Genomic DNA, 26,167 nt, shown 5'->3' with positions numbered 1-26,167 from the left:
TTTCATACCACGCCTCTCTTATGAAATATTTAGAGGGGCCCCTGACTAGTTCAGTCAGTGGAACGTGTGGCTCTTGATCTCAGGGCTGTGAGTTCGAGCCCCACCCTGGGAGAGCGATTACTTAAATAAATTCCTTTAAAAAGAGAGAGAAATATTTAGAGATTGGAAAGTGAGCTTTTAAAAAAACCTGTTATATTTGGAACTACTTTCATGGGAAAATCAGGATTTTCTTCATATCATACAATCAAAACAAAATTAGAAATAAATTGTTATTGGGGCACCTGGGTGGCTCAGTCAGTTGGGCATCTGCCTTTGGCTCAGGTCATGATCTCTCTGACACTTACCCCACTCTCGTGGTCTCTCTCAAATAAATAAATAAAATCTTTTTTAAAAATCTTAATTGTAGGGGTGCCTGGGTGGCTCAGTTGGTTAAAGCCTCTGCCTTCGGCTCAGGTCATGATCCCAGGGTCCTGGGATTGAGCCCCGCATTGGGCTCTCTGCTCAGCAGGGAGCCTGCTTCCCTGCCTCTCTGTCTACCTGTGATCTCTGTCTATCAAATAAGTAAAATCTTTAAAAAAAATCTTAATTGTAAATGTGTGCATAAGCTTTTTTGTTCTCATTTCCTTTCTAAGTATTTTATTTTTTTTAGGTAGGCTCCACACCCAATATGGAGCACAATGCAGGGCTCACAACCCTGGGGTCAAAGACCAGTGCTGAGATCAACAATCAGATGCTTAACTGACTGGGCTATCCAAGTGCCCCTGCCTTCCTAAGTATTTTGAATATGATCTTATTAAATATTTTTATATTGATTAAATACTACTTTTAACTCATTTTGCACACTGGAACATCTCATAAAATTTTATTTGGAAAGGGCTTCAATTATCCAATGGTACAAAAATGGAAGAGAACGATGATAAGTAGAGATCGTGGAATATATCTTCTGTAAATCTTGTAGGAAAGGAAGGTGACTTTTGGGTTGTTTTAGGTGAAGAACAGGGACAGGGTTATAGAAAAGAGCATTTATTTCACACGGTGTCTTTCTGCATCAGTGATTTTAATATGGATTCTTAGTGGTTATCAACGACGGGTCAGATGATTTTTTATGCACTGCTCTTTGGATTCTGACCCAGTGAATTCTGAGCTCAGCCCTCCCCCTCCATCTCCTTCTTGATCCAGTCCACATAGTTGAGTAACTTGGTGTAGAAGCCGTAGCCCCTGCTACAGCCAATGCCCCAGGAGACGATGCCCGTGGCCACCCAGCGATCACTGTTCTCATCCTTCACCGCAAAGACCCCTCCACTATCCCCCTGACAGGCGTCCTGCTTTAGAGACGGGTCTCCAGCACAGAACATGTTCTGAGAAAACACATCCTTCCTCTTATTTTTCCGGAGCCAGTTCTCACACGACTCCCGCTTAGCTACGGGCAGACGGATAAACTTGAGGTCATAGGAAAGCCTCTCCTCCATTATCCCAAAGCCACTGACGTAGCCCATGAGGCCCCTGTCATAGAAGGTCTCGTTGTCGGGGAGGCAGATGGGGAGGAGGTTGGGGCCCAGAGTGACACTATTTTCCAGCTCCAAGAGGGCGATATCCCCCTCAAAATTGTTAGACTCATCCTGGCGGTAGTCGGGATGGATACTGACTCTGCGGACAGGGTGGTTTCCTAGCTTTGTGATCTCTTCCACGTCTACGTGGCCCAGGAACACATCCACAGTGGCATTGCCTTCCTTGTCATGGTCCTTGGGGTAGAGGGTATGGGCAGCTGTGAGGATCCAGCGGTCGCCCAGCAGGGCTCCACCCCCTCGCCCGTAGATGTTGGTGAAGGCCTGCCAGGGGAAGTTGCCCAGCTTGGCTTTTTGCCCTCCAATGATGCGCTGCTTCTGTTCCACAGGGTGGACCGGTTTCCCACACACTGGAGAGAGAGATGGGGAAGGCACGGATGAGTCAGGCCAGGCCCACCTTCTTCCCTTCTGTGGTCAGTTAGTTCCCCCTATAGCCTGTCTTTTGGCTCTGGGCTCTTTCCTCTTTCTCCTCCCATTCCCACAAATCCCTGCCTTTGGCCTCTAGTCAACCTCTTCTTGTTCTTGTTTATTTCTTCCTGGGGGTTTTCTTGCTCTTTTAATTCCCTGACTTCCCATCTGCTCAGTGAGAAAGCAGGAATGTCAGGACCCAGACTGATTCTCTGGGTTCCTTTCTCCCTTTCTCCCGGAATATCTCCTTCCCTCTTCCCCTCACTCCTTTTGTCTATTTTTGACCTCAGGCTGGAGTGCCTCTCCATTCACTTTGTCTCCACTCTCTGTGCGTGCTTTTCCTGAGGTCCTGCAGGGCTGCAAAAGGCACTGGGGATGGCCCCAGAGGGCTTCCACTCACCTGGCAAACACCGAGGAATCTTCGATCCTTCCCATTCATTCTTCCAAATGCCCTCCGCGGTGCAGGTATAGGTCCCTGAGGGAGAAGGGGGCTATGATCAGGCTGGGAGGTGGCAGACAGGGAAACCAGGTCTCAGAGGCCAACGAGCACTGAATGAGCAGGACGGGGAGACGGGAGATTCGGAACCAAGACGGACGAGGATCAGACGGAAAGGTTCAAATAACGCAAGGATGGAATATGGGAAGTGTTGAGAGGCTCCCTACATATATTTTTGTTTTAATGTTCAGTGAAAAAAAATCAGAATACTTAACTCCATGTTTGATGTCATTCCTGTTTGTGAAAATAGACATAAGAACTGGAAGGAAGCTATGAAGATCTTATCAGTGATTGCATCTTGGTAGTGGGATGGTAGGGATAATGGCTGCTGCCTGTTCTGATTGCTGACCGTGCGCCATGCTTGTCGCTAAGCCCTTTATCTACATTATCTCATTGAAGTGCCACGGTGACACTTTCAGGGATTTTTTTGGATGAAAAACTGAGCTTAAATAATTTGCACAGGGTCATGTAACTTCTAAGTTCCAGAACCAAGATGCAAACTGAAGATGGTCTGTCTTCGAAGCCATAAAGAATACCATATAATCTATATGTACAATTTTTTTCTTTTTTCTTCTGGATGTTTCAAACCTACAAAGCATGTGATTTATCTCATTTTAAAGAAAAATTTTGAAGATGCATTTGAGAGTCATTTAGTAAACCTAAAGGCAAAAAATCACAACATAAGTAGCTTGGGGGCTCTCTGGGGAGAGCGTCGGGGGGAGTCCCACTGACAGCAGGAGTGTGGTTGTGGCAGTTGTGGTAGTAATGGTGATGGTGATGGGGGGTGGTAGGGGGTGGTAATGGTGGGGCGCTGTTGGGAGCGGGTGGAGGTGGGGATGATGATGGTGCTCGCAGGTGTAGCAGTAGTAATGGCCATGGCCGTGGTGAGGGGGAGCTGACTGTGAGATTTAAGACTTTCTTTGAATCAGGCGCCTTCTTCACCCTACTAGATGCCTCCTGGCCCTGTACTCCCTGTACTTCAAGTTCCTGAATCCGGTGTCCTGGGCAGATACCTCAATATACATTCCCTAGGCATTATGTTGGGAAGATCTCAGATGCCCTGAGAAGACGGAAGGGAGAAAAGGCTGCCATTTGTGTGGGCCCCTACCTCGCGCAATCTCACTGATTCCGCCTCTGGTATGCATCTTGTAATACGGCTCCTGGCAGGAGTACTGGATCCGGGCCTGGTAGGTGTTCACCCCCTTTGTGGTGGTATAACTGAAGGCCCCGTTAGTCAGGCTTCGGGGTGGCCCACAGTCCTTGACTTGGAGAGAACACAGGGCCGTATGAGATCTGAGAGTGACGGTACAGGAACATCAGTGGGAAGAACTTGAGTTTTCTGCCCAAGGAACAGGCTGAGAACTTTAGGGAAATGTCGTCAGTTGGCAGGGGTGGTGCAGTGCTTGTGAAGGATTGGAATAGATGGAGTGAAATTCAGTTCTGGGTAGAGCCCACCAACACTGCAGAGATGAGGGCTGACTGGTTCCCGAGGTGGGCCATAGGCTTCAAGGGACAAGTGAGGGGGAGGGTGTTTTGAGGAGGCTCTCCCTTTCACAGCCTAGGTCTCCATGGCTGGGGGTGGGGTGGGGGCTCCAGAGGGGCAGACACTTGCTGAGTTGTGACTTACTCTTGCACCTGGGCATGGCACGATGCCAGGTGCCATCATCCTGACAGACAGCTGTGAAGGAGAGCAGCACTTGGTCTCCCTGTTTGAGAAGAGGTAGATGGAGACAGAGGTGCCATTAGTGCAAGGAGGCCCTGTGGTTCCCTTCCTGCCTTTCGCACCCTGGAGCAGCCGAGAATGCAAGACTATCTCTCAGGCTCTCAGACCTCAGCACCCCTATGGACATGGCTCCTTTGTTCTTCTCAGACCACAGTTGCAGATGGGAGCACTGAGTCATGCAGCGGAAATTCAGAGCAAGGGCTGATTGTCAGAACTGATCATCCTCTCTCTAGACTCTTGGCTGCTTCCACTATTGTTCAGTGGATGCCCACAATTTTATTTTGTTTTACTGTATTTGACATAGGCTCCACACCCTACGTGGGGTTCGAACTCAGGACTCTAAGATGTAGACTCGCATGCTCTGCAGACTGAGACAGTCAGGTGCCCCTGAACCCCACAGTTTTAAATTAAAAAAAAAAAAAAAAAAGCTTGGGTCACTCCAATTGTTGTGTGTGTGTGTGTATAAAAAATATTTTATATCTATATATATATAATTTTTTTTTTTTTAAGTTTACCAGCTTTTGTGAGATTAACCAACGAAACCATGGTGCTTCCTGAGCCTGCAAAGCTGAGGACAGGGCGGTGGGCCCAATGTGACCAACACCATGGTGCCTGAAGAAGTCCTCAGAGCATGAAGTAGGAGATGTGGTTCTAGTCCCTTCTGTACAAAAGCACCATGATGTTGATGGAGTCACTTTTTGTACTCCACCCTGCCTTTCATTTCCCACATCCGACTGTTACTAGGTTAGGCCAGTAGTTTGTAAACTTGGCTGCACATCAGAATCACCTGGGTAAGGGCGCCTGGGTGGCTCAGTGGGTTAAGCCTCTGCCTTCGGCTCAGGTCATGATCTCAGGGTCCTGGGATCAAGCCCCGAATCAGGCTCTCTGCTCAGTGGGGAGCCTGCTTCCTCCTCTCTCTCTGCCTGCTGCTCTCCCTACTTGTGATCTCTCTCTCTCTGTCAAATAAATAAATAAAATCTTAAAAAAAAAAAAGAATCACCTGGGTAGCTGTAAGTAATCCTAGGGGCACTCCAGACCAACAGAATCAGTCTCTTGGAGAGGACTCAGGCATCAGGGTTTTTAAAAAAAATTCGAAGTGTTTTCAATGTGCGATCAAGTTTGAGAGCAGGTAGACCAGGTGACTGCTCCTCCAGCTCAAACACATGTGAATCCAGCTGGGACCGAGCCTAAGTCTGATGATGGACCTACCCACCTGAAATGCTCCTGGAGGGCTGGGTTCCCTCTCCCCCATCGGCCTTGGGCTCTTACCTCCACGAGCTGGTAGCCTTGCTGGCAGGTGGCAATGAAGTAATCCCGGAACTGGTATTGAGGCTGTAGGTCCTGGATGATGGTAAACTCATCTAGGGTCTGGGGTTGGGGGCACTTGATGACTGTTGGGGAGACCAGAGCACATGTTTATTTTAGAGCCGCTGTCCTCCTTTTGACCCTCCTGATTTGGCCCCGTGGCTGGCCAGTGAGAGTGGCCACCAGGCAACCCTACTTTCGGTGGTGTAATGCAGCTTCCAGCCTCGGCTGTCCCCTGAGTCATCGGTGAAGAACAGCAGGTCCACTGCATTGCTGTTGCTGTCAAAGTCAGCGGGTCTTTGGTTCCCACAGAACTCGCCAATGTTCCTCCCGTTGGCATAGATCTAGTGGGGAAAGGGGAAGGGGTGGGGGACATGTCTCCAACTCAGACATTTCCCCACTGGGCCGGGATGGTGGTGGTGGTGGTAATTCTGCTTTGTGTGCATGTTCTCAGCTGGAGGAGAAGAGGAATCCCCAGGACCCGCTTGCCGTGCCTGCCCATGAGGGAGCTCGGCCATTCCTGTCCCAGTTGGCCAGAGGATCTAGTAGGAAGTGAGGATGAGGGGAGGGGGAGGGGAGGCAGGGAGGCTCTCAGGGAGCGGGATGGCTGTACCTGTAGCTGGTCGTAGGGGCAGTGTACTTGCTGGTGGTCATCAATTTCGAAAGGCTCCAGGAACTTGAGGTGGAGGGTGAGGCCGCGCTCCACGCGGATGCTGTAGTTACAGCGCAGGTCGGGGGGGTAGGGCTGGGGGTACTCCAGGCTGGCCACGTAGCCCGATGGCTCTGTGTACAGCTCGCTGCTGCACTCAGCTGGGGGAACAGAGCCAGGCGGGGGTCACGGGGTCTCTCTGGCCGGCCCCGCACACCCTTGCTTGCTCCCTGCCTCACTCCCGTGGTGCCCCAAGCTCACCCTGGCAGGAATGCCTGTCCTCCTGAAGCTCATAGCCCGGGCGGCAGGAACAGAAGTAGCCACCGACATAGTTGTGACATAGGTGCTGGCACTGGGGCTGGAGAGTCTCCTCAGCCGAGTTGCTCTGGGAAGCACATTCATCGAGGTCTGGAAGACATTCCAGAAGGAAGGGTTAAATTCTTGCCTTCGGGGACTTCTGTCATGGCTCTGCTCTCAGAGAGGTTAATCCCCAGTGGCCTCAAGACCAAATCATCTCCTGGCCACCTGGAACTCCAGGCCCCTCTCTCTCTCTTTTTTTTTTTTTTTTAAAGATTTTATTTATTTATTTGACAGAGAGAGATCACAAGTAGGCAGAGAGGCAGGCAGAGAGAGAGGAAGGGAAGCAGGCTCCCCGCTGAGCAGAGAGCCCGATGCGGGACTCGATCCCAGGACCCTGAGATCATGACCTGAGCCGAAGGCAGCGGCTTAACCCACTGAGCCACCCAGGCGCCCCAGTGGCCTCAAGACCAAATCATCTCCTGGCCACCTGGCACTCCAGGCCTCTCTCTCTCTCTCTCTCTTTTTTGGCAGGAGAGGGCATGGGAAGGGAGAGAGGTAGAGGCAGAGAGAGAGAGAGAGACAGAATCTTAAGCGGGCTCCAGTGCAGAGCTTGACACGGGGGTCAGTCTTATGACCCTGAGATCATGACCTGAAGTGAAACCAAGAGTCAGATGCTTAGCTGACTGAACCATGCAGACGCCCCACTTTCTGGCCACTCTAAGGCTTTCTGGGAACTGCCCCATGGTGACAGAACCCAGGTTGGCAGGCCTCGCCTGGAAAAAGCTCTCTTGAGGGGAAGAATAAGGAAGGATGGGCTTCCTGCTTCAATGGATTCAAGATTCCCCTTTTCTAGTCCCCACACAACGTGCCGAAGGCCAGAAAAAAAGGGACCCAGGGGCCACTCACCCACAGCTTGGTAGTAGGCCAGGAAACCCTTATAGAACATAATGGTGCCATTCTCCTCATTGGAGAAGTCCGTGTGGAAGGTCAGCAGCATTTTGTTCCCTTGAGACACAAATTCTTTTCCTTCCGGGAGGTTGCCCAGTGGAGAACCCAGCTGCCCACAGAACCTCCCCAGCGTTTTCTTGTCAGCAGAGATCTGGTGGAGAAAGGACGAGAGGTGGGAAGAAGAGCGGTTGAGGAGACACATCCTGTGTGGAAGGTCAGTGAAAGTCCTTCTTTGGTCCCAAAGAGTGAGTGGTGCCCCCCACTGCTGGACCGGCCGCCATCGGGTCTCCACCCATGGGGCTCTGACTGTTGTAAACTTTCCCTCCATGACTCGCTTTCTTTTTGTTCCCCTGGTGACTTTCATCTGCTCCTCTGAGTCTTCAGGGGCTAATCCCTGGCATGTTATCCTGTGCCCCGTACATCGCCCTTTCCCTGTTCTCTGTCCCCTGGCATGTTTCAGAACTTTCTTCGTCTCCGCCAGCTCCTGGGCCCATCTTCCGCTGGAATCCTGGCTGTCTCCAAAGGCCTTTAGCCTCCCTTCTTCCCTGGAGCCCGGAACGGTCTGCTTTATTTTCTGTCCACTTATCCCCCCTCTCCTTATGCAAACCATTCACGTCCTGCCATGCCTCTCCAGTCTCCACATAGGCCAGCATCGCCGAGCTTCCCTTACCTCTTTCTTCACAGGTTCTTTAACCCCTTAGAAGTGGCAGATGTCCTGTCGCCACCCCATCCCTCACCATCCCTGCCACCAACCCCCCCCCACCCAACCCTGCAAACTTCTCCGTTCCTCGGGCTAGAAGACAGATTGTTTTCATGTTATTCTGTCACAACGTCCAGAGGGTCTGTGGGGGATGGTATTTACTGCATGTGTGTGTGGACTCTACTTAAATCCTGAATCTCGAATCTCATTTTCACTGATACAGAAAGTTGAGGCCCGGAAGGCACACTTGACTGTTACACAGCGGGGGACTGAACCCATGACCTTGCCGAGGCTTATGCTTGAGCTAACACCCCTCATGGTTCTCTTTGCTGTGTTCCTGTTTAGGAAGGCAGCCATGGTGACATTCTACATGGAAACAGGGAAACTGAGGCACAATAGTTTTCCAAAGACTCCCCGCAAGTCAGCCATTGGGGAAGGTTTTCCTGACTCCTATAGACAGTAAATTTCCTGGAAGTGGGGTCTGTGCGTTCTCCACTCTGTGCTTCTCCCTTCAGTGCTCCCTGAGGGCCTCTAAATCCAGGGGACGTGCTATCCACAGTGTCATCAGACTGTCCCAACTCTACTTGTCCATTAGCCCTTGTGGGGCTGTGGCTGTGTCTGTGTCCGTGGGTGGGGAATGCTATTCGGAGTCATAAGAACACAAGTCCTCGGTTTCCAGAGACACCCAGCTCTCCCTCTGCCCTCCCAACCTGATCCCCTACCTTGACATAGTCATACAAACAGCCTTCAGAAGGTTCCAGGTCAAACTGCCAGAAGACGAGCTTCACCCTGAATCCTGTGGGCACTGTGATCACAGTGGTTCTCTCAAAGTTGCTGGGGTAAGGCTTGGGGTACAGAGGAGAAGTCACCTCCCCAAAGAGCTTCTGTGAAACAGGGATGGAGCCTCCCACACAGCAGAACAGGACGGGCCCCAGGAGATATAAGAGCCACCTGCCGACAAGAAAGTGGGTGTCAGTGGCGGGGTGTGGCACTCCTGCCATTTGGGCAGTGACTGGGTTGGGGGTTGGGATGGGCATACTGCTCGGCATTTTCCTCTCTGGCCATTCCAGCCCTCGTAGCGCTGTTCTAGTTGGGGGTGGGGAAGAGGAGAGGCTGGTCTCCCGCCGCCACTGCATGGGGTGGTTCCTCCCCCTGGGGCAATGTCCAGTCTAGAGGTCATCATCCTCCCTGTACCTCCCTCCCCATCCTCCTTCCCTGCCCTCTCCCCCCACTCCCCTCCTCTTCTCGTAATAGGGCTGGCTTGGGACCAGTTAATGGAGGGCGAGGGTTTCCAGTCATGGCTCTCTGATGGGGCTCCCAAAGGCTCAGCAAAGGCCTCTGGGAGAAATGGCCTATGGAATATGGGGTCATGCACAGAGCACACCCCTCCGGGGCACAGTGGATCCCTTCATCTTGCTGCTCCCCTGCCATGAGCGGGGAGGAGGAAGGGAACATGGCCATTGCCTCGCAGGTCTAAGTTTTCCTCCTCAGGAGGAGGGATGGGGGGGTTTGCGTTTGCGCGTGCAAGCGTGTGGCTGCGGGAATAGGTAAGGTATGTGGGGAGGGAGGGGTGTTTCCATCTCCCTGAATGAATTTGGGAGCAGGGTTGCCTCCCTTGCCCAGGATTCTCTCCTCTGGCTTCTCCCTCCCTCCCAGGGCCCCATCAGCCTTACTCACATTTCTCAAGGCCTGTTTGGATCCTGGACTCTCCTGGCCGTGTCTTCATCCACTCTGCGTTGAGGAGAGAGCGGTCATGCAGGGGAGGCAAGGGGGAGGGAATGACTGTGGAGGGGAAGGAGGGGACCATTCCGGGAGGAATGTTGTAGGGAATGAATTATTTGCATAAACAAAACAGGAAAAAAAAAAAAAAGAGAACCCTTCTGTTTCAAGTTTATTGTAGTTTTGGTTTTGAAATCCCCGATGGTGGGGCCACCTGCTGGCCTGTCTGGGGAAGGGCTAAGGAGATGGCCCGAATTTTCAGAATGGAGGAGACTTTGGTAGGAAGCCCAGACTTACAGGCTTCTAAATCTGATTTGTATTCTCCCTTTCTTTGGGGACTGCTGCTGTCTTTACCGGGTTCTGATGCCAAAGACAATGGAAATCGCAGCTGAGGAGGGGACTCTCTTTTCTGCAGTGTCCTGTTCCACTAACCTGGTTCTTCCTGCCCTTAGTCACTCAGGAATGGGTTTTAATGCCCAGGGTAGTGTGACAGGAACCAAGGTCAAAGAGGGCATGGCAGGAGCAGACAGAAGAGAACGGAGTCTGGTTGCACTGGGGCCCCAGCCTACTTTCTCCGTGAATGACCCTAGACATGGAACATGGATTCCTATGTCAGGGTGAAACCTACAGCAGGACTTGGGTCTGTTTTAAGACCCTTCCTTCTCACTTCAGTGAACTCAGACCTGCCAGTGAACTTGGCTCTTAGAGAGGCAAGGGAAGCTGAGTGAGGGTAGAGATAACCTCTTCTTCTCCGCATCTGGTCAAGTGTTTGAACCCTTGAGTGTCATGGCTGCCCAGGCAGACAGTGTGGCTGTGGACCCACAGTGACTTGGTCTTGTCTGAAAGAAAGCCAGGGCTCTGGGAGGGTGCCTTCTGTGCCCCAGGCCAGAGTCTCCCAATTCATAAAGTCTGCTCTCTGTGGAAGCCTTTCTTCCTTAATTCCTCATGGCTCAATTACCATGTGGCGATGGATTCCAGAGGGAGGCTCAGGCAGACCTGGCCTCCGCGTTGTAGGCCTTTGTAGTCTGTTCCGCTTGTTCCTCCAAATTGATTAATTCCTCCTTCCCTCCACCCACCCACCCCTTCATCCCTCCGTGTATGGCCTACCTATTTAATAGGCCAGGCACTACCCAAGCAATGGATTGCAAGGACTCACAGGGTGGGGCAGTTCACCATGAGGCAGTGACCAAGTCTGCTCTGAATGTGGGGAGAGAGCAGGTGCAGTAAGATACCACGTCAACCAAGGTGTGGGGGGTCCCTCCAGCAGGCCTGGATGTCCGAGCTGAGGAAGGAATCTGATGGCAGGGCTGATCCAGGACATAATTCCTGACATGACCCATGACGTTGGCAGGTCAGAAAAGAAAAAGCGATGGAGAAGGATAAGGACTTGTTGAGGAGATGAGAAAAAAGGAATTTTTTTTTTAAAGATTTTATTTATTTGACAGAGATCACAGGTAGGCAGAGAGGCAGGCAGAGAGAGAGGAGGAAGCAGGCTCCCCGAGGAGCAGAGAGCCCTATGCGGGGCTCGATCCCAGGACCCTGGGATCATGACCTGAGCCGAAGGTAGAGGTCTAACCCACTGAGCCACCCAGGTGCCCCAGGAATTTTTTTTTTTAAAGGTTCTGTTTATTTGTCAGAGAGAGAGAGAGAGAGAGCTCACAAGCCTGGGGAGTGGCAGGCAGAGGGAGAAGCAGGCTCCCCGCTGAGCAAGAAGCCTGATATGGGACTTGATCCTAGGACCCCGGGGTCATGACTTGAGCTGAAGGCAGATGATTAACCGACTGAGTCACCCAGGCATCCCAAGAAGGGGAATCTTGTCTAGAAAATTGCATATTAGCATTTTGACAGCACTGTGTGTATGCATGCGTGTCTTGGGCTCATAGTAGGGGCAGAATGGCAGAGATCACAGGTAAGGAGCAGGTGGTCCAACAAGGTAATTCTTAGCTGGAGTTCTCCTGTCCATCACAGGGATTATGAGTTCTGTCCACGTACGATACGACACGGCTGCAAGTGACAAACCTGGGCTTCGTCAGCTCGGTCCCAGCCCTGCCTCCCCTCTGCCTGGCCACTCAAAGGAACATTTACTTGCACATTTGTTGTATATGCCCTTGATTTACACCAAGGGCAGAAAGAAGAAAGAGCCATATGAAGATTACTCCTGCACTGGTTTAAAGACCAGTATCAGGGGCGCCTGGGTGGCTCAGTGGTTTAAGCCTCTGCCTTCAGCTCAGGTCATGATCTCAGGGTCCTGGGATCGAGCCCCACGTCGGGCTCTCTGCTCAGCAGGGAGCCTGCTTCCCCCCTCTCTCTCTGCCTGCTTCTCTGCCTACTTGTGATCTCTCTCTGTCAAATAAATAAATAAAAATCTAAAAAAAAAAAAAAAAAAAAGACCAGTATCAAAGACCTTGTCTATTTTACCGTTTATTCCTCTCAGGTTTTGGTTCTGGGGGAAAAAAGTTCCTCTCTTAAAGTAATGGTAGGTAACCTTATGTGGATAGATCAAGACATCTAGATCCGTATAGAGCCATTTGGTATACACTTTTTGCCTTGGCAGGGAGAAACATCATTTTTTCGATAATAAAAACAAAATAAAATGAACACATGCTCATTAAATAAAATTTAGCAAACTTTAGCAACTACAGAAGAATAGGGGAAAAAACAGCCAAAATTATACTACCTAAAACAACTTCTCATCAGTATTTTAAGGCGTTCTTAATTATTTATTTAAAAGATTTTATTTATTCATTATTTATTTATTTGACACAGAGAGAGAGAGAGAACAAGCAGGGGGAGCAGCAGGCAGAGGGAGGAGGAGAAGCAGGTTCCCCAACAAGGAGGGAGCTCGACTCAGGGCTCAATCCCAGGATGCCAGAATCATGACCGGAGCCGAAGGCAGATGCTTAACCTATCAAAACATCCAGGTCCCCCAAGATTTGTTTATTTTATTTTAGAGAGAGAGAGAAAAAGAGAGAGCGAACACAAGTGGAGGAGCAGAGGGAGAGAGAATCCCAGGCCGACTCCACACTGATCACAGAGCCCTAGAGGGGCCTCAGTCCCACATCCCTGAGATCACGACCTAAGCCAAAACCAAAAGTCAGACACTTAACTGACTGAGCCACCCAGGCGCCCCTTTGGGTGTTTTTAATAGTCTTTTATACTTAGGTTTAAAAATGGTTTAGAAAAATCAAAGTAAAATGCATGTATGTATAATTTTTTAAAAAGATTTTATTTATTTTATTTAATTGTCAGAGAGAGAAATCACAAGTAGACAGAGAGGCAGGCAGAGAGAGAGGAGGAAGCAGGCTCCCTACCAAGCAGAGATTCCGATGCGGGGCTCGATCCCAGGATCCTGGGATCATGACCCGAGCCGAAGGCAGAGGCCTAGCCGACTGAGCCACCCAGGTGTCCCATGTATGTATAATTTTAAATCCTGCTGTTTTTCAAAGATCAACTTAACCGTTAACCAGGTAGCTGACTTGACCTTCAATGCTACCAAATTTGCTCTCTTCTGTTTTATGGTATTAGTTTTCTATTTCCATTTGAACAATCGTATTTGACTTATGTCTTTCACGGTAAATCACCTCAAGACCTTATTAAGTGTTCTAGAGCTGGTCTTCTCAGGTGGAGCCCAGACCCGGGTGTCCAGCAGTGCTGGGGGGTGTCAGCCCCACCATCCAGCCCAGTGCTGGGCTCAGCTTGGGGTCTAGGGGATGGGGCCAGGAAAGTGTGAGCCAGGTGTTGTCATCTTCACTGAAGCAGGAATTCCCAGGGAGGACCTGTGAGGATGTGGGGATTAGGAAGGGGAAGCACAGTAGGTCTTGAGGACAATTGCAAGGTACTGCAGTGTCCTGGTAAGCACATGGCCTTGGCAGTTCTGTCCCAGCTGTGGGTTTTGGGAAAGACACTTTATGTCCCTGGGCTTCAGTTTCCTCATTTGTGAAATGTGGGTAATAACACCTCCATGGCAAACTTGCTGTGAGGATTCAATGAAATAACCCGGGAAGCGTCTGGTACGGAGAACACGGAAGGCAAAATGGTCTATTTACTAGAATTGCAGCTAGGAGATTTGGTGGTGGTGAAACCAATTGCTTGAAAGTGTGGAGGCCAACTAGAGCGGCTTGGGAATGTCTCAGAAATGAAAGCAGTTAAAACCACATCACCCATACCCCATTTGAACTGGGGAATGGGAAGGTGACAGTCTCCCAGGAGAGCACAGAAGAAGCCATATCTGCAGGAGATGAAGTTTAAAGGGAAACTGGCTGAGGTGTCCAGTGCTTCCCTGGAAGGAAGGTAAAGGAGGAGAAGGAGGAGGAGTTCTCTCCCAGCCGGGACAGGGCAGCAGTCACTAGAATAGGGATTCCTGTCCCCATCCCCATCTCTGAGCTGGGTCCTCCCTCCTCACCCTCTCCTGGGGAACAGGGGCAGTCCCCAGCTGAGTGTCCCTGCTCAAGTGCCCCCTGGCTCAGTCCTTCCCATCCATCACTGCCTTGATCCAGTCCAGGTAGTTGAGCACTTTGGTGTAGAAGCCATAGCCCTTGCCACAGCCCACGCCCCAGGAGACGATGCCCGTGGCCACCCAGCGATGGGCACGCTCATCCCACACCACAAAGACGCCACCGCTGTCCCCCTGGCAGACACTCTGCTGCCTCGTCTCGTCCCCTGCACAGAACATGTTGGCTGAAAACAGCTCAGACCTCTGCCTCTCTCGGAGCCAGGCCCGGCAGGCGGCCCGTGGGGCCACGGGCAGGCTTGTGTATTTCAGCTCGGTGGTTAACCAGCCTCTGTCCACACCGAACCCGCTGACCAAGCCCCACACGCCACTGCGGTAGAGGGCCTCGCGCTCCGGCAGGCAGACCGGGAGCAGGCCGGGGCCCAGTGGCACGCTCCGTTGCAGCTCCAGGAGCGCGATGTCGCCGTCAAAGTTGTGGGACTCCCGCGGCCGGTAGTCCGGGTGCACCACCACGCGGCGCACGGGGTGGCTCCCCAGCCGCAGCATCTCGTCGATGCTCGTGTGGCCCAGGAACACGTCCACGCTCCGGTTCCTCCCGACGAAGATGCCATCCTTTGGATAGATGGTGTGGGCCGCAGTGAGGATCCACCTGTCGCCCAGCAGGGCCCCGCCCCCGCGGCCGTAGATGTTGGTGAAAGCTTGCCAGGGGAAGTTGCCTGGCTTGGCCTTGGAGGAACCCAGGGCCTCCTGGTTTTTGGCGATGGGGGTGACCGGCCGGCCACAGACTGGGAGAGAAGAGACACGTACAGGTGACATCAGCGGCTGCATCAAGGAGCACTTGTTACAGACCTGCTTCCGAGAAGCGCTCTCCTCCCTGCTTCCTGGACACTTTCTTTTTTAAAAAGAATCTCTCTTATTTTACCTTAGCAATAGGATTTAAAAAAATTAATTCCAGCGTCATTAACACACAGCTTATGTTATTTTTAAGTACACAATACAGTGATCAGACAGGCCGACACATCACTGAGAAGTGTGCTCTTGGTCCCCTTCCCCTGTGTCCCCCATCCCTCAGACATTTGAAGGCCACTTCTTCAGACTCTGGTGGGGCCATCCCCAGCAAAATCATGCAGCAAGCAGTTTGTGTCCTTCCTCCATCGTGGACATCTCCATCACCTGCTCCCCAGCCCACTCCCTGAACACTGCACCAGCCTGGCCCGAGAGCTTTCTGACGGTCAAGAGCGAGATCTGAGAAGTTCATTCAGATCAAGTTAGAAAGGTGATCTTTGACCAAAAAAAAAAAAAAAAGATTTCAAAAACAGTTAACTTGAACACGTGTATCTTGCTGGTGGGAATGTAAAAGGATGAAGCACCAGCAGAAAACAGCCTGGCAAGTCCCCAAAAAGTTAAGCGAGCAGGTATAAGGAGACCTAGCAATTCCTCTTGCGGGGACACACCCAGGGGAACAGAAAACATGTCCACATGGAAACTCCTACATGAATGGTCATAGCGGCCTTATCCCTAAAAGGCAAAAAGTAGAAGCAGCCCAAATGTCCTTTAATGGATGAATGGATGAACAAGAGAATGGATTAAGGTACATCTGTGGAAAGGAATGGAACCCTGACACGTGCTACAACATGGGTGAGCCTTGAAAACAGACTGAACGAAAGAAGCCAGACACAAAAGGCCACGTGCTGCCTGATTGCCTTTATAGAAAATGATCAGAAGAGGCAAATCCACAGAGACAGAAAGTAGGTTAGTGGTTGCCGGGGGGTGGGGGGTGGGGGAGGGGAGAGTCGGAGGTGCTGGGCTTCTTTTTGGGGTGATGGGACTGTTCTGGAATTAGTGGTAATTTGGCACAACCTTGTGAATATACTAAAAATCACCACATGGTACACTTCAAGGTGGTTAAGATGGTGAATTTTACATTACATAACTTCTATCTTAATAAAAAGTCTTAAGAGCATGGTGAATTTCCTGGCACTGTGGCATGTAGGTAGGGAGGTATTTTGGGGACAGAGAGCTTGTCTGCGTATCCTTAAAGCACACCGTCCCAAGAGATGGGTTTCTCTTCTTTCTACTGTTCTGACCCTCTTCTCCTTTACTGTCCCCTCTGATGGACTTCATCTCTGTTTGTACTCTCTCAGTTATCTCTTTTTTTTTTTTTTTAAAGATTTTATTTATTTATTTGAGAGAGAGAGTGTGAGAGAGAGCATGAGCGAGGAGAAGGTCAGAGAGCGAAGCAGACTCCCCATGGAGCTGGGAGCCTGATGTGGGACTCGATCCCGGGACTCCAGGATCACGCCCTGAGCCGAAGGCAGTCGTCCAACCAACTGCGCCACCCAGGCGTCCCTCTCAGTTATCTCTTGATTCTGAATAAGGGACAAGACTTTTGCCTCTCCTTTTCTGGGCCTTCTTGGTCCCCTTCTTCTTCTCCACCTTCTGCCTTTATCTCTCCCTCTCTACCTTAAGTCTTTCCTTTAACCTTCTGTGTCCCTCTCCCACGGGCCCCAGATACAGCTGAGGTTTCTGCAGAAAGGGGCCACAGGGTTGGCGCTGGAGGTCATTACTCACCAGGTACACAGTGAGGAAGCTCCTCTCTATCTTGTGTCTTCTTCCAGGGGAACTGGGGTGTGCAGGTGAGTGTTCCTGAGGAGTGAAATGAGGGGAAGCAGAGAAACAGGTTCTGTATTGGGAGGTGGGGGTGCTAGGTGCCCAGAGCGCCTCTGGCTTCTTGGTGGGAGTGAGGCAACTAGGAGCCAGTTTCCCAAGCTGGCAGGGACTCACCTGCTGGCACTGCCTGATAATAGGGCTCCCGGCAGTGGTTCTGGATCTGGGAGGGGTTGTCCTCCAGTGTGCTGATGGGCAGACTGTGGTTCACTCCTGTAGGAAACCAGTTGTCAGGAGGACCCCGAACTGGCAGCCCAGGGACTGATTCTGGCCGGGGGCCATATTTAGAGACTTGCTCAGTTTTTCATTTAGAACACGTGAATTAGTTTTCACTGATCAGATCATCAATGAGAACAATTGTGATAAATAGGGTATGGGGAAAATGGGGAAACGGGCATTTTCATACATGGCTAGCCAGTACATGTTAGCGAAACCTCTTTGGGAGGAAATGTAGCCATGCCAAAACTTAAATTGCAAATGATTTTTCACCCAACACTTCCATTTCTAAGAATTTATTTATTCATTTTTAAAAGATTTTTATTTATTTGACAGAGAGAGGGACAGCAAGAGAGGGAATACAAGCAGGGGGAGTGGAGGGGGAGAAGCAGGCTTCCCACCTAGCAGGGAGCCCGAATACGGGGCTTGATCCCAGGACCCTGGGATCATGACCTGAGCCGAAGGCAGAAGCTTAACGACTGAGCCACCCAGGCACCCCCATTTCTAAGAATTTAGCCTCACACACAGGCTCAAAGACATATATGCAGGGATACCCATGGCAGGACTGGCTTGTGGCAGCCCAGTATCAATGGAGGACTGGTTAAATACAGTATACACATCAATCAAAGGAATACTACAGGGTCCTTAAAAAGAATTGGGCACTCCTAACCACATGAATATGGGATGCTGATTAAGACATATTACTGAGGGACGCCTGAGTGGCTCAGTCAGTTAAGTGCTGCCTTTGGCTTAGGTCATGATCCCACAATCCTGGGATCGAGTCCTGACTTGGGCTCCCTGCTCAGCCCGGAATTTGCTTCTCCCTCTCCCTCTCTCTCTATCCCCTCTCCCTGCTTGTGCTCTCTCTCTCTCTCTCTCACTTGCTCTCACTTTCTCTCAAATAAATAAAATCTTTAAAAGAAAGACATATTATTGAGTGAAAAATGCTAGATTTAAGACATTGTGAATATTATGCATGCCCCTTCTTCCCCGCCGCACAACAGTGTGTATATGTGAATGGCACAGAGTGTCTTTGGAAATGTACCCAGGAAATGGGCAACAGAGTTGTTTCTGGACAGGGTAGCCAGGGACTAAGGGCCAGAGATGAGAGGAAGACATACTTCTTACTCTATTACCATATGATATTATTATTTTTAAAAATTTATCATGTACATGCATTATTTAAAAAAAAAATCTTGAGTTTCCATTTGAAAATCCAGAACTTCACTTAAAAATCTGGACTTTTTGGCTCCTCTTGAAAGAGGGGATGATCTGCAAGCATTCGGCCTGGAATCTGCATGGAAACAACTGCTGAGCCACGGTTACCCCTTTAATTGGGCTGCTCGGCAGCATGGGCACAGCTGAGTGGGGAGGGGCCACTCAAACTTCCATGTGTCCCTTTAGGACCCCAGGGGCCATGGCCCCCGGCAGAGGCTACACACCCACGAGGGACACTCACTCACAGCTTGGTAGAGGGCTAGGAAGCCCTTGTGGAGGTCAGTGGTCCTGTCCTGAGAGGAGGCGGGGGCCCGGAAAGTCAGCCGTAATCGGTTTCCTGGGGATATAAACTCCATCTGACCAGGAGGGCTGCCCAGCGGGGAACCCTGCTGCCCACAGAACCGGCTTGGATCCATCCCGCTGGCTGTGATCTGAAAAGGGAGAGTGGGCAGGCGGATGTGGGGGTGAACGTGTACCACAGGGTCACATGTTCTAGAAGGTCTGCACACCCCCAAGCTGTTCCTTAGGGAGCTTTCCTCAAGTTGCATCTTGTCCCCTTACTGGTCCCCAGATTTTTTTTATCCATGACCAGATACCTAGCCTATTTCTTTAGCCTACCAGAAGTATCTCGTAAAGCTCACCCTGGTTACCTACTTTCAAGAAGCTCCTTGGGAACTCCAGGGTTTCTCCAAACAGTCTGCTGGATTATAGATTCTAAGAAGGCATGAACCACATCTATTTTGCTTACTGCTGACCCTCTGATGCTCCGAATGGTATCTAGAGGATCACAGCCTTGAACTGACAAATACGCAGACCTAAGTCCTTCCCTTCTCACCTCCGCCACCCCCATCGCCTTCCACTTGTCCAAATAATGTCCTGTGGCCAATGTCCATGAAGCAGTAAGACTACGCCAAGACTGAGCCCCCTTGGGTTTCTAGCCTTTCCAGTTCTTCTTTTGGAATGTTCCTCCTCTTACCCCGGAAACTGTAAGGAAAGTCCCCCATGCTGTGAAATCTACAGACAAAATGTACACAGTGTGTGTTCCCTGGCTATGTTGCTTCAGTATATCCTTGAAGCTGGTTGTCTCCACTTCTGTTCCCTCTGATTGCCTCACCCCTGCTCAAATCCTTTTATGTGGATTCCCCCAACCCGGGCAAGGGCTCCTTGGAAGGAGTTCCATGGCCCATGCTTAATGCCGCATCTCTTCTCTGGGCACACAGCTCACTGGTCAGTGCACCTGATTTCTGATCTTCATATTGACCTACATACCCTCTTTGTTCTCTCGTTCTTTCCAGATCTCAAATTCCTTTAAGGCTCCCTCCAGCTCATGTCTGTCTCCGTGATCATAGTAACCGGGGGGAAGTTGGCACAAAGAAAAGTTTTCCATCACCTGGAATGTCTGGCTCAGGCACATCCCAATACTTTTCTTTCCTTAGGACAACCCCACATCTAATGTCCCTATTTAAGAGACCTACCTCTTGGGGGAGAAGCATGTTCCCCCGGGAAAATGTCCTTCACGGACAGACTTGGTTGTTAAATGCTCCAGTTTTCTTCAGACCCTTCCCCGTGAGTTGTTGACTAAAACAACTTGGGAGTCTAACTAGCAAAGTAGTACAGAAGCTTGGATTTCATTCATTCGTTCATTCGTTCGTTCATTCACCGGGTATTGATTATGTTCTATGTGTGAGACATTGTGCTCGGTGCTGGCGGTACAGACACGAAAAACACATAGATCTGCTCTGAGTGGCCCGCAGGCTGGCGGAGCACATGGACAAGCAAGAACCGAACTGGGCTCCAGGTTCTTAAGTTCTGCATTCGCAGAGTCTGGGCGATTTGCTCTAGAAGCGGAGAGGAGGGAAGAATCCTCTTCCTGAGCTTGAACTCCCTCCGTGACTGGGCAGTGTCGGGCTAAGATGGAAACTGTCCACGACTGAGAAGAGCAGGGGTCATGGCAGGGGCTCAACAGACACGGGCTGAATTAAATACAGTCCCAACTTCCAGTAAAATCTGAAGCAGTAAACACATGCATTTATCTCCTTTCCCACCTCAAATCCCACCAACACGACAGCAAAGGGACGTGACCCAGGGCAAGAAAGTGAGAGGGCGTGACAGCAGAGGAGGGATCAATGTTTTTGGAGACAGGACAGAGATGCACAAACAGCAACGGGTCTTTGAAGGTGGAAGCCAACATAAAGCGAGCAGGCTCTCACCACAGAACCTGGGACAGTTTCAGAAGCTGGGGTAATGAGGCAGCCCCAAGGATGAGGATGAAAGAAGGACTGATGGAATGCCGATGTGGGGAGACCTCAAAACCCTAGGTCCCTTTGCCCACGCTGTGCATCCCACTCACCCCGGCACAAGACCCGAGTGTGAGCCAGACACACGGGACTTGGGGTCCCCCAGCACACTCGACAGGGGAGATGAAGACCAGTGTGGAAAACAGAGGGCTTCGGTAAAAGTCTACGTATCAAATAATGGGATTCCTTCCTCTGCTTGCTGGCCAGAACGTTGGCCACCCTGAGCGGGAGCCCAGAGGATTCTGATCGGAGATGGGCTGTTGCTAAAGAAAATACTTCAGCAAGCTAGTGTTTGGGAGGTCCCCCTACAGCACAAATAATAGGTTACCTTGTTGAGAACTCTGTTGTCAAACCTGTCTCTTCACAAATTTTAGATATTCATGCACAGCATCCAGGGCCAGCTGAGTGTTCCACTTTTTTTTTTTTTTTAAGATTTTATTTATTTGACAGACAGAGATCACAAGTAGGCAGAGAGGCAGGCAGAGAGAAAGAGAGGAGGAAGCAGGCTCCCCACTGAGCAGAGAGCCCGAAGCGGGGCTCAGATCCCAGGACCCTGGGATCAAGACCTGAGTCAAAGGCAGAGGCTTTAACCCACTGAGCCACCCAGGCATCCTGGTGTTTCACTCCTAAATATGACAATGGACAGCCAAGGATACTCAGACATTATAGGGAAGTTTCTAACGCGATAAGCAGATATCGAAACAAATGAACAATAAAAGGGAACCTGGACGAAGAAGAGATAATACAAGGAACAAAAGATACATTTAAAAATAATCCCTGTAGAGGGAAGGCTATTGGCTTCACGAAACAAGAACTCTATTCTATATGAAGGTACCTTGAGAGAATAAGAATGAGCTTTTAGACATGAAAAATACATTAGCAGAAAAAATAATTTTTTTAAAGATTTTATTTATTTACTTGACAGACAGAGATCACAAGTAGGCAGAGAGGCAGGCAGACAGTGGAGGAAGCAGGCTCCCTGCCGAGCAGAGAGCCCAATGCGGGGCTCGATCCCAGGACACTGGGACCATGACCTGAGGCGAAGGCAGAGGCTTTAACCCACTGAGCCACCCAGGCGCCCCAAGCAGAAAAAATTTAATAAAAAGTTCATATTTAAGGGGTGCATGGGTGGCTCAGTTAAGAGGCTACCTCTAGCTTAGGTCATGATCCTGGGATCCTGGGATGGAGCCCCATGATGGGCTCCCTGCTCAGTGGGAAGCCTGCTTCTCCCTCTGCCTCTGTCCCCCCACCCCGTTTGTGCTCTCTCTCAAATAAATGAATAAAATCTCTAAAAAAGTTGGTATTTAGGGGCGCCTGGGTGGCTCAGTGGGTTAAAGCCTCTGCCTTCGGCTCGGGTCATGATCTCAGGGTCCTGGGATCGAGCCCCACATCGGGCTCTCTGCTGGGCAGGAAGCCTGCTTCCTCCTCTCTCTCTGCCTGCCTCTCTGCCTACTTGTGATCTCTGTCAAATAAATAAATAAAATCTTAAAAAAAATGTTGGTATTTAAAATGAGGAAACTTCCCAGAAAGTGGAACAAAAAGAGATGGCAAACAGAACAGAATGGAGAAATAAAACTGGAGAATCAGCTGGAATTTACAACAGCTAAATTTACTTTCTCTTTCTATAGAAAGAAAAAATAAAGCAGACATCTGGAAGTTATTTAGAAAATAATACAAGAGCGGTGGGTGGGGGAAATGCGTGAAATAGGGGTTGTATGGAAGTGTTGAATCACACCCGAAACTAATACCACGGTCTGTTAGCTAACCTGAGTTTATTTATTTATTTATTTTAAAGATTTTATTTATTTATTTGACAGAGATCACAAGTAGGCAGAGAGGCAGGCAGAGAGAGAAAGGGAAGCAGGCTCCCTACTGAGCAGAGAGCCCGATGTGGGGCTTGATCCCAGGACCCTGAGATCATGACCTGAGCTGAAGGCAGAGGTTTAACCCACTGAGCCACCCAGGCGCCCCTAACCTGAATTTAAATAAAAACTTAAAAAAATGAGTAAGTGAGGGGAAGAAAAGAACAGCATAAGTAATATAATCAATAATATTATAATAACATTGTATGGTGACAGATGGTGACTACACTCATCGGGGTAAGCACTGAGCAACGTATAGAATTGTGTTTTCAATATGTTGCACAACTGAAACTAAGAGAACATAGTATGTCAACTACACTTCAGTAAAATAAAATAAAAAATGAAGATAAAAATAAATAGACATAGGCTCAGAAGCCTAAAAAAAAAAAAATAAAAGTACATTCCCAGAGTTGAGGACTAGATTTAAAAAGTCTCTAGACTGGGGATGCCGGGGTGGCTCAGTGGGTGAATTATCTGCCTTCAGCTCAGGTCATGATCCCAGAGTCCCAGGTTCGAGTCCCTCGTGGGTCTCCGTGCTCAGCAAGGAGTCTCCTTCTCCCTCTGATTCCACCCCTGCCCCCATGCTTTCTCTCTCTCTCTCTCAAATAATAAATAAAATCTTTAAAAAAGTCTCTAGATTAAAAAAAAAAAAACAACCCTGTATACAATGAGGACAAAAAGACTCGCGTCAAGGCACATCACAATGGGAACTTAGAATACTGACAATAAGGAAAATGGTCCCAAAAGTTCTAAAGAGAAAAAACAAAGGACCAGGAATCATACGTGTACCAGGCTTAACAACACTAGAGCAAGCAGACCGTATCATCAAAATTCTGAGAGAAAATGGCTTGTAACCCAGACTGCGTCCCAAATTCACTATCTACCAACTGTGATGGTCGAACCAAGGCACTCAGGGATATGTGAGATCCTTTACAATTTACTCCCTCACGCTCTTTCTGGAGGGGAATGTATTCCTCCAAAATGAGGGCCTAAACTGGGAAAGAGAATGGTACGGGGTTTGGTTCCAGCAAGGACAGGTACAGGAAATGCCCAGAAGGAGGAAGAAGGGGACTTCCAGAACGCATGAGGCTCTGGAGAGCAAGGAACTCAGACTGAGGAGATAAATCATCACAAGATCTTCAGGTAGGATGTCACCAATACAAAGCAGGACCAAGCGATTGAGATTTGTAGTTGATTCCATCGAGAGGAGATTTACTCTCCTGGCTAAGAGTCTGGGGAGCTTAGTTACAGACAGAACTAAGCAAACTAAAAATCAAAACAAAAACAGAAAATCCAAAAAACTCCAAGTGATTACTGACTCCCGGGAAACCCAAAAGCCAGAGAAAGGAGGACATATAATTACTGTACACCATGTGCTCAGAAGGGAGTATTTTCGAGGCGCTTGGGCGGCTCAGTGAGTTAAGCCTCTCCCTTCAGCTCTGGTCATGATCTTGGGGTCCTGGGATCGAGCCCCGCATCAGGGTCTCTGCTCAGCAGGGAGCCTGCTTCACCCCCCCTCCTGCCTGCCTCTCTGTCTACTTGTGATCTCTGTCTGTCAAATAAATAAACAATAAAAAAAATCTTAAAAAAAAAAAGAAGGGAGTATTTTAAAGTCATGGAAATATAAATAACTAAAAATGCTAATAAGGCTAACTTGGGGGGATGGGGTGGGGAAGTGCACTGAAGGTCTAAGAGTGGTAAAGAGAGTCCTCATCTTCTAGAGTTGGAAATTAAGTGATCAGATGCAAAAAGTAACACAATAAGCAGTTATTTATATATATAGAAGCAAGTGCCAGATGGAGCAGCTCCGGGCTTCGCAGGCGCTGCCACTGGTAAAGGCACTGGGGCTGGAGAGAAGGCTGGAGACTGCTGTTTTCATCATAAGCCTTGTTGTATACTCATTTTTTCCAAGAACTCTGTGCATGGGTTATTTTGCTATGAAGGAAATTTAACACAAAAGAGAATGCAAAGTGCTGTTTTTAAAGGGTCCCTATCCTGCAACTTGAACGGTCACCTAAGCTTTCGCTATTACTTAGGCCCAGCTTCCTGATCAGACAGAGCCTGCACTCCACAGACGCTTGGTGGATCTTGACTGACTGATGTGTGAGTCCTTGCTCTCTGACACCAGGGTTTTGCAGTATGTGTGTGTGTCCCTCCGAATGACTTCCAAAGGCAGAGACTGCCCCGCCGCCCTCTGTCTTGCTCTGTGGAACCCAGATGGCTGCCTGGGCGCAGGCAGTGCTGCTGGTGTAAGGCAGAGGCCTGGGTGAGACCCCAGCCTCCCAGCTAAGCCGCCTGTAGCCCTGACTTAGGCTCTTCATCCATCCTTTGCCATTCAGGGCACAGCCACATACCCCTGCCTCCGGGCTCCAGGCCAGGAGGCTCCCTCCCGAGTCCCTTCAGCTCACTGTGACAGAGTCCTGCTCACAGTCCTGGGATGGCTCCAGGTCGAAGTCCTGGAACACAAGCCTCACAGCAAAGCCCTCTGGAGCCTCGATGTCAGTGGTGCTCTCTTGGCCTCTGAGATAGGGCTCTGGATACCCGGGCGATGTCAGCTGCTGGGGTAGCTGCTGGGCCAAAAGCAAGGAGCCCTGCGTGGGGCAAGCCTGGAGGACTCCCCAGAGGAGTAGCCACCACCTGTGAGGGGGCGAGAGTGAGCTATGGCCACAAGCATATGGCCTGAGGCCTGTGGAAATATGAGGGGCAGGGGCAGGGGCAGGTGAAGCTGGGAAATAGACCCTGCAAAGGCATTCGCAGCTGTGGCCTCTGCCCTTGAGGCCTTAGCACCTGCAGGCTCTTCCCTTAGGGTCCCTCACCCCAATTCCTGCAGCCTCCCAACCAGCTGGAGTGTGGACTGTGAGTTTCCCACCATTGCTCATGTCTCTGGACAGTCTCGATCAAAGCAGGGGGCTGCTTTCTGCTTCGGCAAGTCCCAGTCCCACCCTGGGACCTGGGGGAGCCGTGGCGGTGGGAGGGAGGGGAATTTAAATACGATCGTTCGCAGGGCTTGGACCAAGGAGTCTGACCAACTCCAGGGAAGGCTGCTGGTGGCTACAGGCAACTTTCCAGTTCCCCTTGCAGGGACTGGCTCTGTGTGTGTGTCTGTGTGTGTGTGTGTGTGTGTGGCCGAACGCGTGCGGTGCGGGTGAGTGCGCGGGTACGCAGGTTCCTGGGTCCCACCTTCCCCTCTCCCGCCATTGCCCTCTCCTCCAGGGTGTTCCGTGGGCACACTCACATCTTGCCCCGGCAGCTTGTGGAGTGGGGGCTTCTCCAGTGGTCATTTCCCCACTCCGAGACCAGGCATCTGGAACTGGACATCTGGGACCAGCAACAGGATGTGGCCCACGCCAGGGAACAGGAGGTGGGGCTGGGGATGGACCTGCTGGGGGAGGAGGGAGAAGTTACTGGAAATGAGTTAAGTAATTGTCCAGTTCCCTTTTCCTAATTCTCTGGGTTGAGCGCCACCTGCTGTCTGATTCAGGAATAGTTTGCCCGCCACAATTTAGAGGAAAAACATCTCCCCAACCCCATTTGCCCTCAGAAAATACCAGGGGGAAGGGAAGGCACCAAGTCATGACTGTTTTGTACTGTTCACAGCTGATTTTTCCCTCATGCATGTATCACATGGTAGGGGTGGGTCCTTC

The 26,167-nt window shown here is 50.2% G+C and overlaps 2 protein-coding genes across 2 annotated transcripts; both read right to left on the bottom strand.

Annotated features, from left to right (window-relative positions):
• Positions 1 to 1,038: 1,038 nt before the first annotated feature.
• C1R (complement C1r) lies at positions 1,039 to 9,941 on the bottom strand. The gene is made up of 11 exons (XM_044228029.1): positions 9,772 to 9,941; positions 8,817 to 9,045; positions 7,353 to 7,545; positions 6,408 to 6,554; positions 6,111 to 6,307; positions 5,694 to 5,841; positions 5,462 to 5,583; positions 4,097 to 4,175; positions 3,578 to 3,733; positions 2,374 to 2,448; positions 1,039 to 1,915 (listed from the first exon to the last, which is right to left on the bottom strand). Coding segments are annotated over exons 1-11 (2,118 nt in total). The 5' UTR covers positions 9,774 to 9,941; the 3' UTR covers positions 1,039 to 1,145.
• A 3,234-nt stretch (positions 9,942 to 13,175) lies between these two features.
• Positions 13,176 to 25,875, bottom strand: C1RL (complement C1r subcomponent like). Its single transcript, XM_044227699.1, has 6 exons — positions 25,759 to 25,875; positions 24,932 to 25,160; positions 18,606 to 18,795; positions 17,048 to 17,143; positions 16,835 to 16,909; positions 13,176 to 15,048 (listed from the first exon to the last, which is right to left on the bottom strand). Exons 1-6 carry the CDS (start codon positions 25,839 to 25,841, stop codon positions 14,276 to 14,278), a joined length of 1,446 nt encoding a protein of 481 aa, XP_044083634.1. The 5' UTR covers positions 25,842 to 25,875; the 3' UTR covers positions 13,176 to 14,275.
• Positions 25,876 to 26,167: the final 292 nt, after the last annotated feature.

The sequence above is a fragment of the Neovison vison genome, chromosome 12 (genome assembly GCF_020171115.1).
Source record: "Neovison vison isolate M4711 chromosome 12, ASM_NN_V1, whole genome shotgun sequence".
NCBI lineage: Eukaryota > Metazoa > Chordata > Mammalia > Carnivora > Mustelidae > Neogale > Neogale vison.
This window is presented reverse-complemented; position numbering and strand designations above follow the sequence as displayed.

Bases quoted from the DNA above. Each gene is read 5' to 3' on its own strand.
- C1R (XM_044228029.1), bottom strand. The intron at 5,584-5,693 runs GTAGGGTTGCCT...TCTCCCCAACAG, and splicing joins GCTGCATTACACCACCGAAA to TCATCAAGTGCCCCCAACCC. The intron at 1,916-2,373 runs GTGAGTGGAAGC...CTCTCTCTCCAG, and splicing joins GATTCCTCGGTGTTTGCCAG to TGTGTGGGAAACCGGTCCAC.
- C1RL (XM_044227699.1), bottom strand. From the start codon at position 25,841: ATGTCCAGTTCCAGATGCCTGGTCTCGGAGTGGGGAAATGACCACTGG. The intron at 25,161-25,758 runs GTGAGTGTGCCC...GCCCCCTCACAG, and splicing joins ACAAGCTGCCGGGGCAAGAT to GTGGTGGCTACTCCTCTGGG. The intron at 18,796-24,931 runs GTGAGCTGAAGG...CTCCCTTTTCAG, and splicing joins GTGAGCAGGACTCTGTCACA to ATCACAGCCAGCGGGATGGA.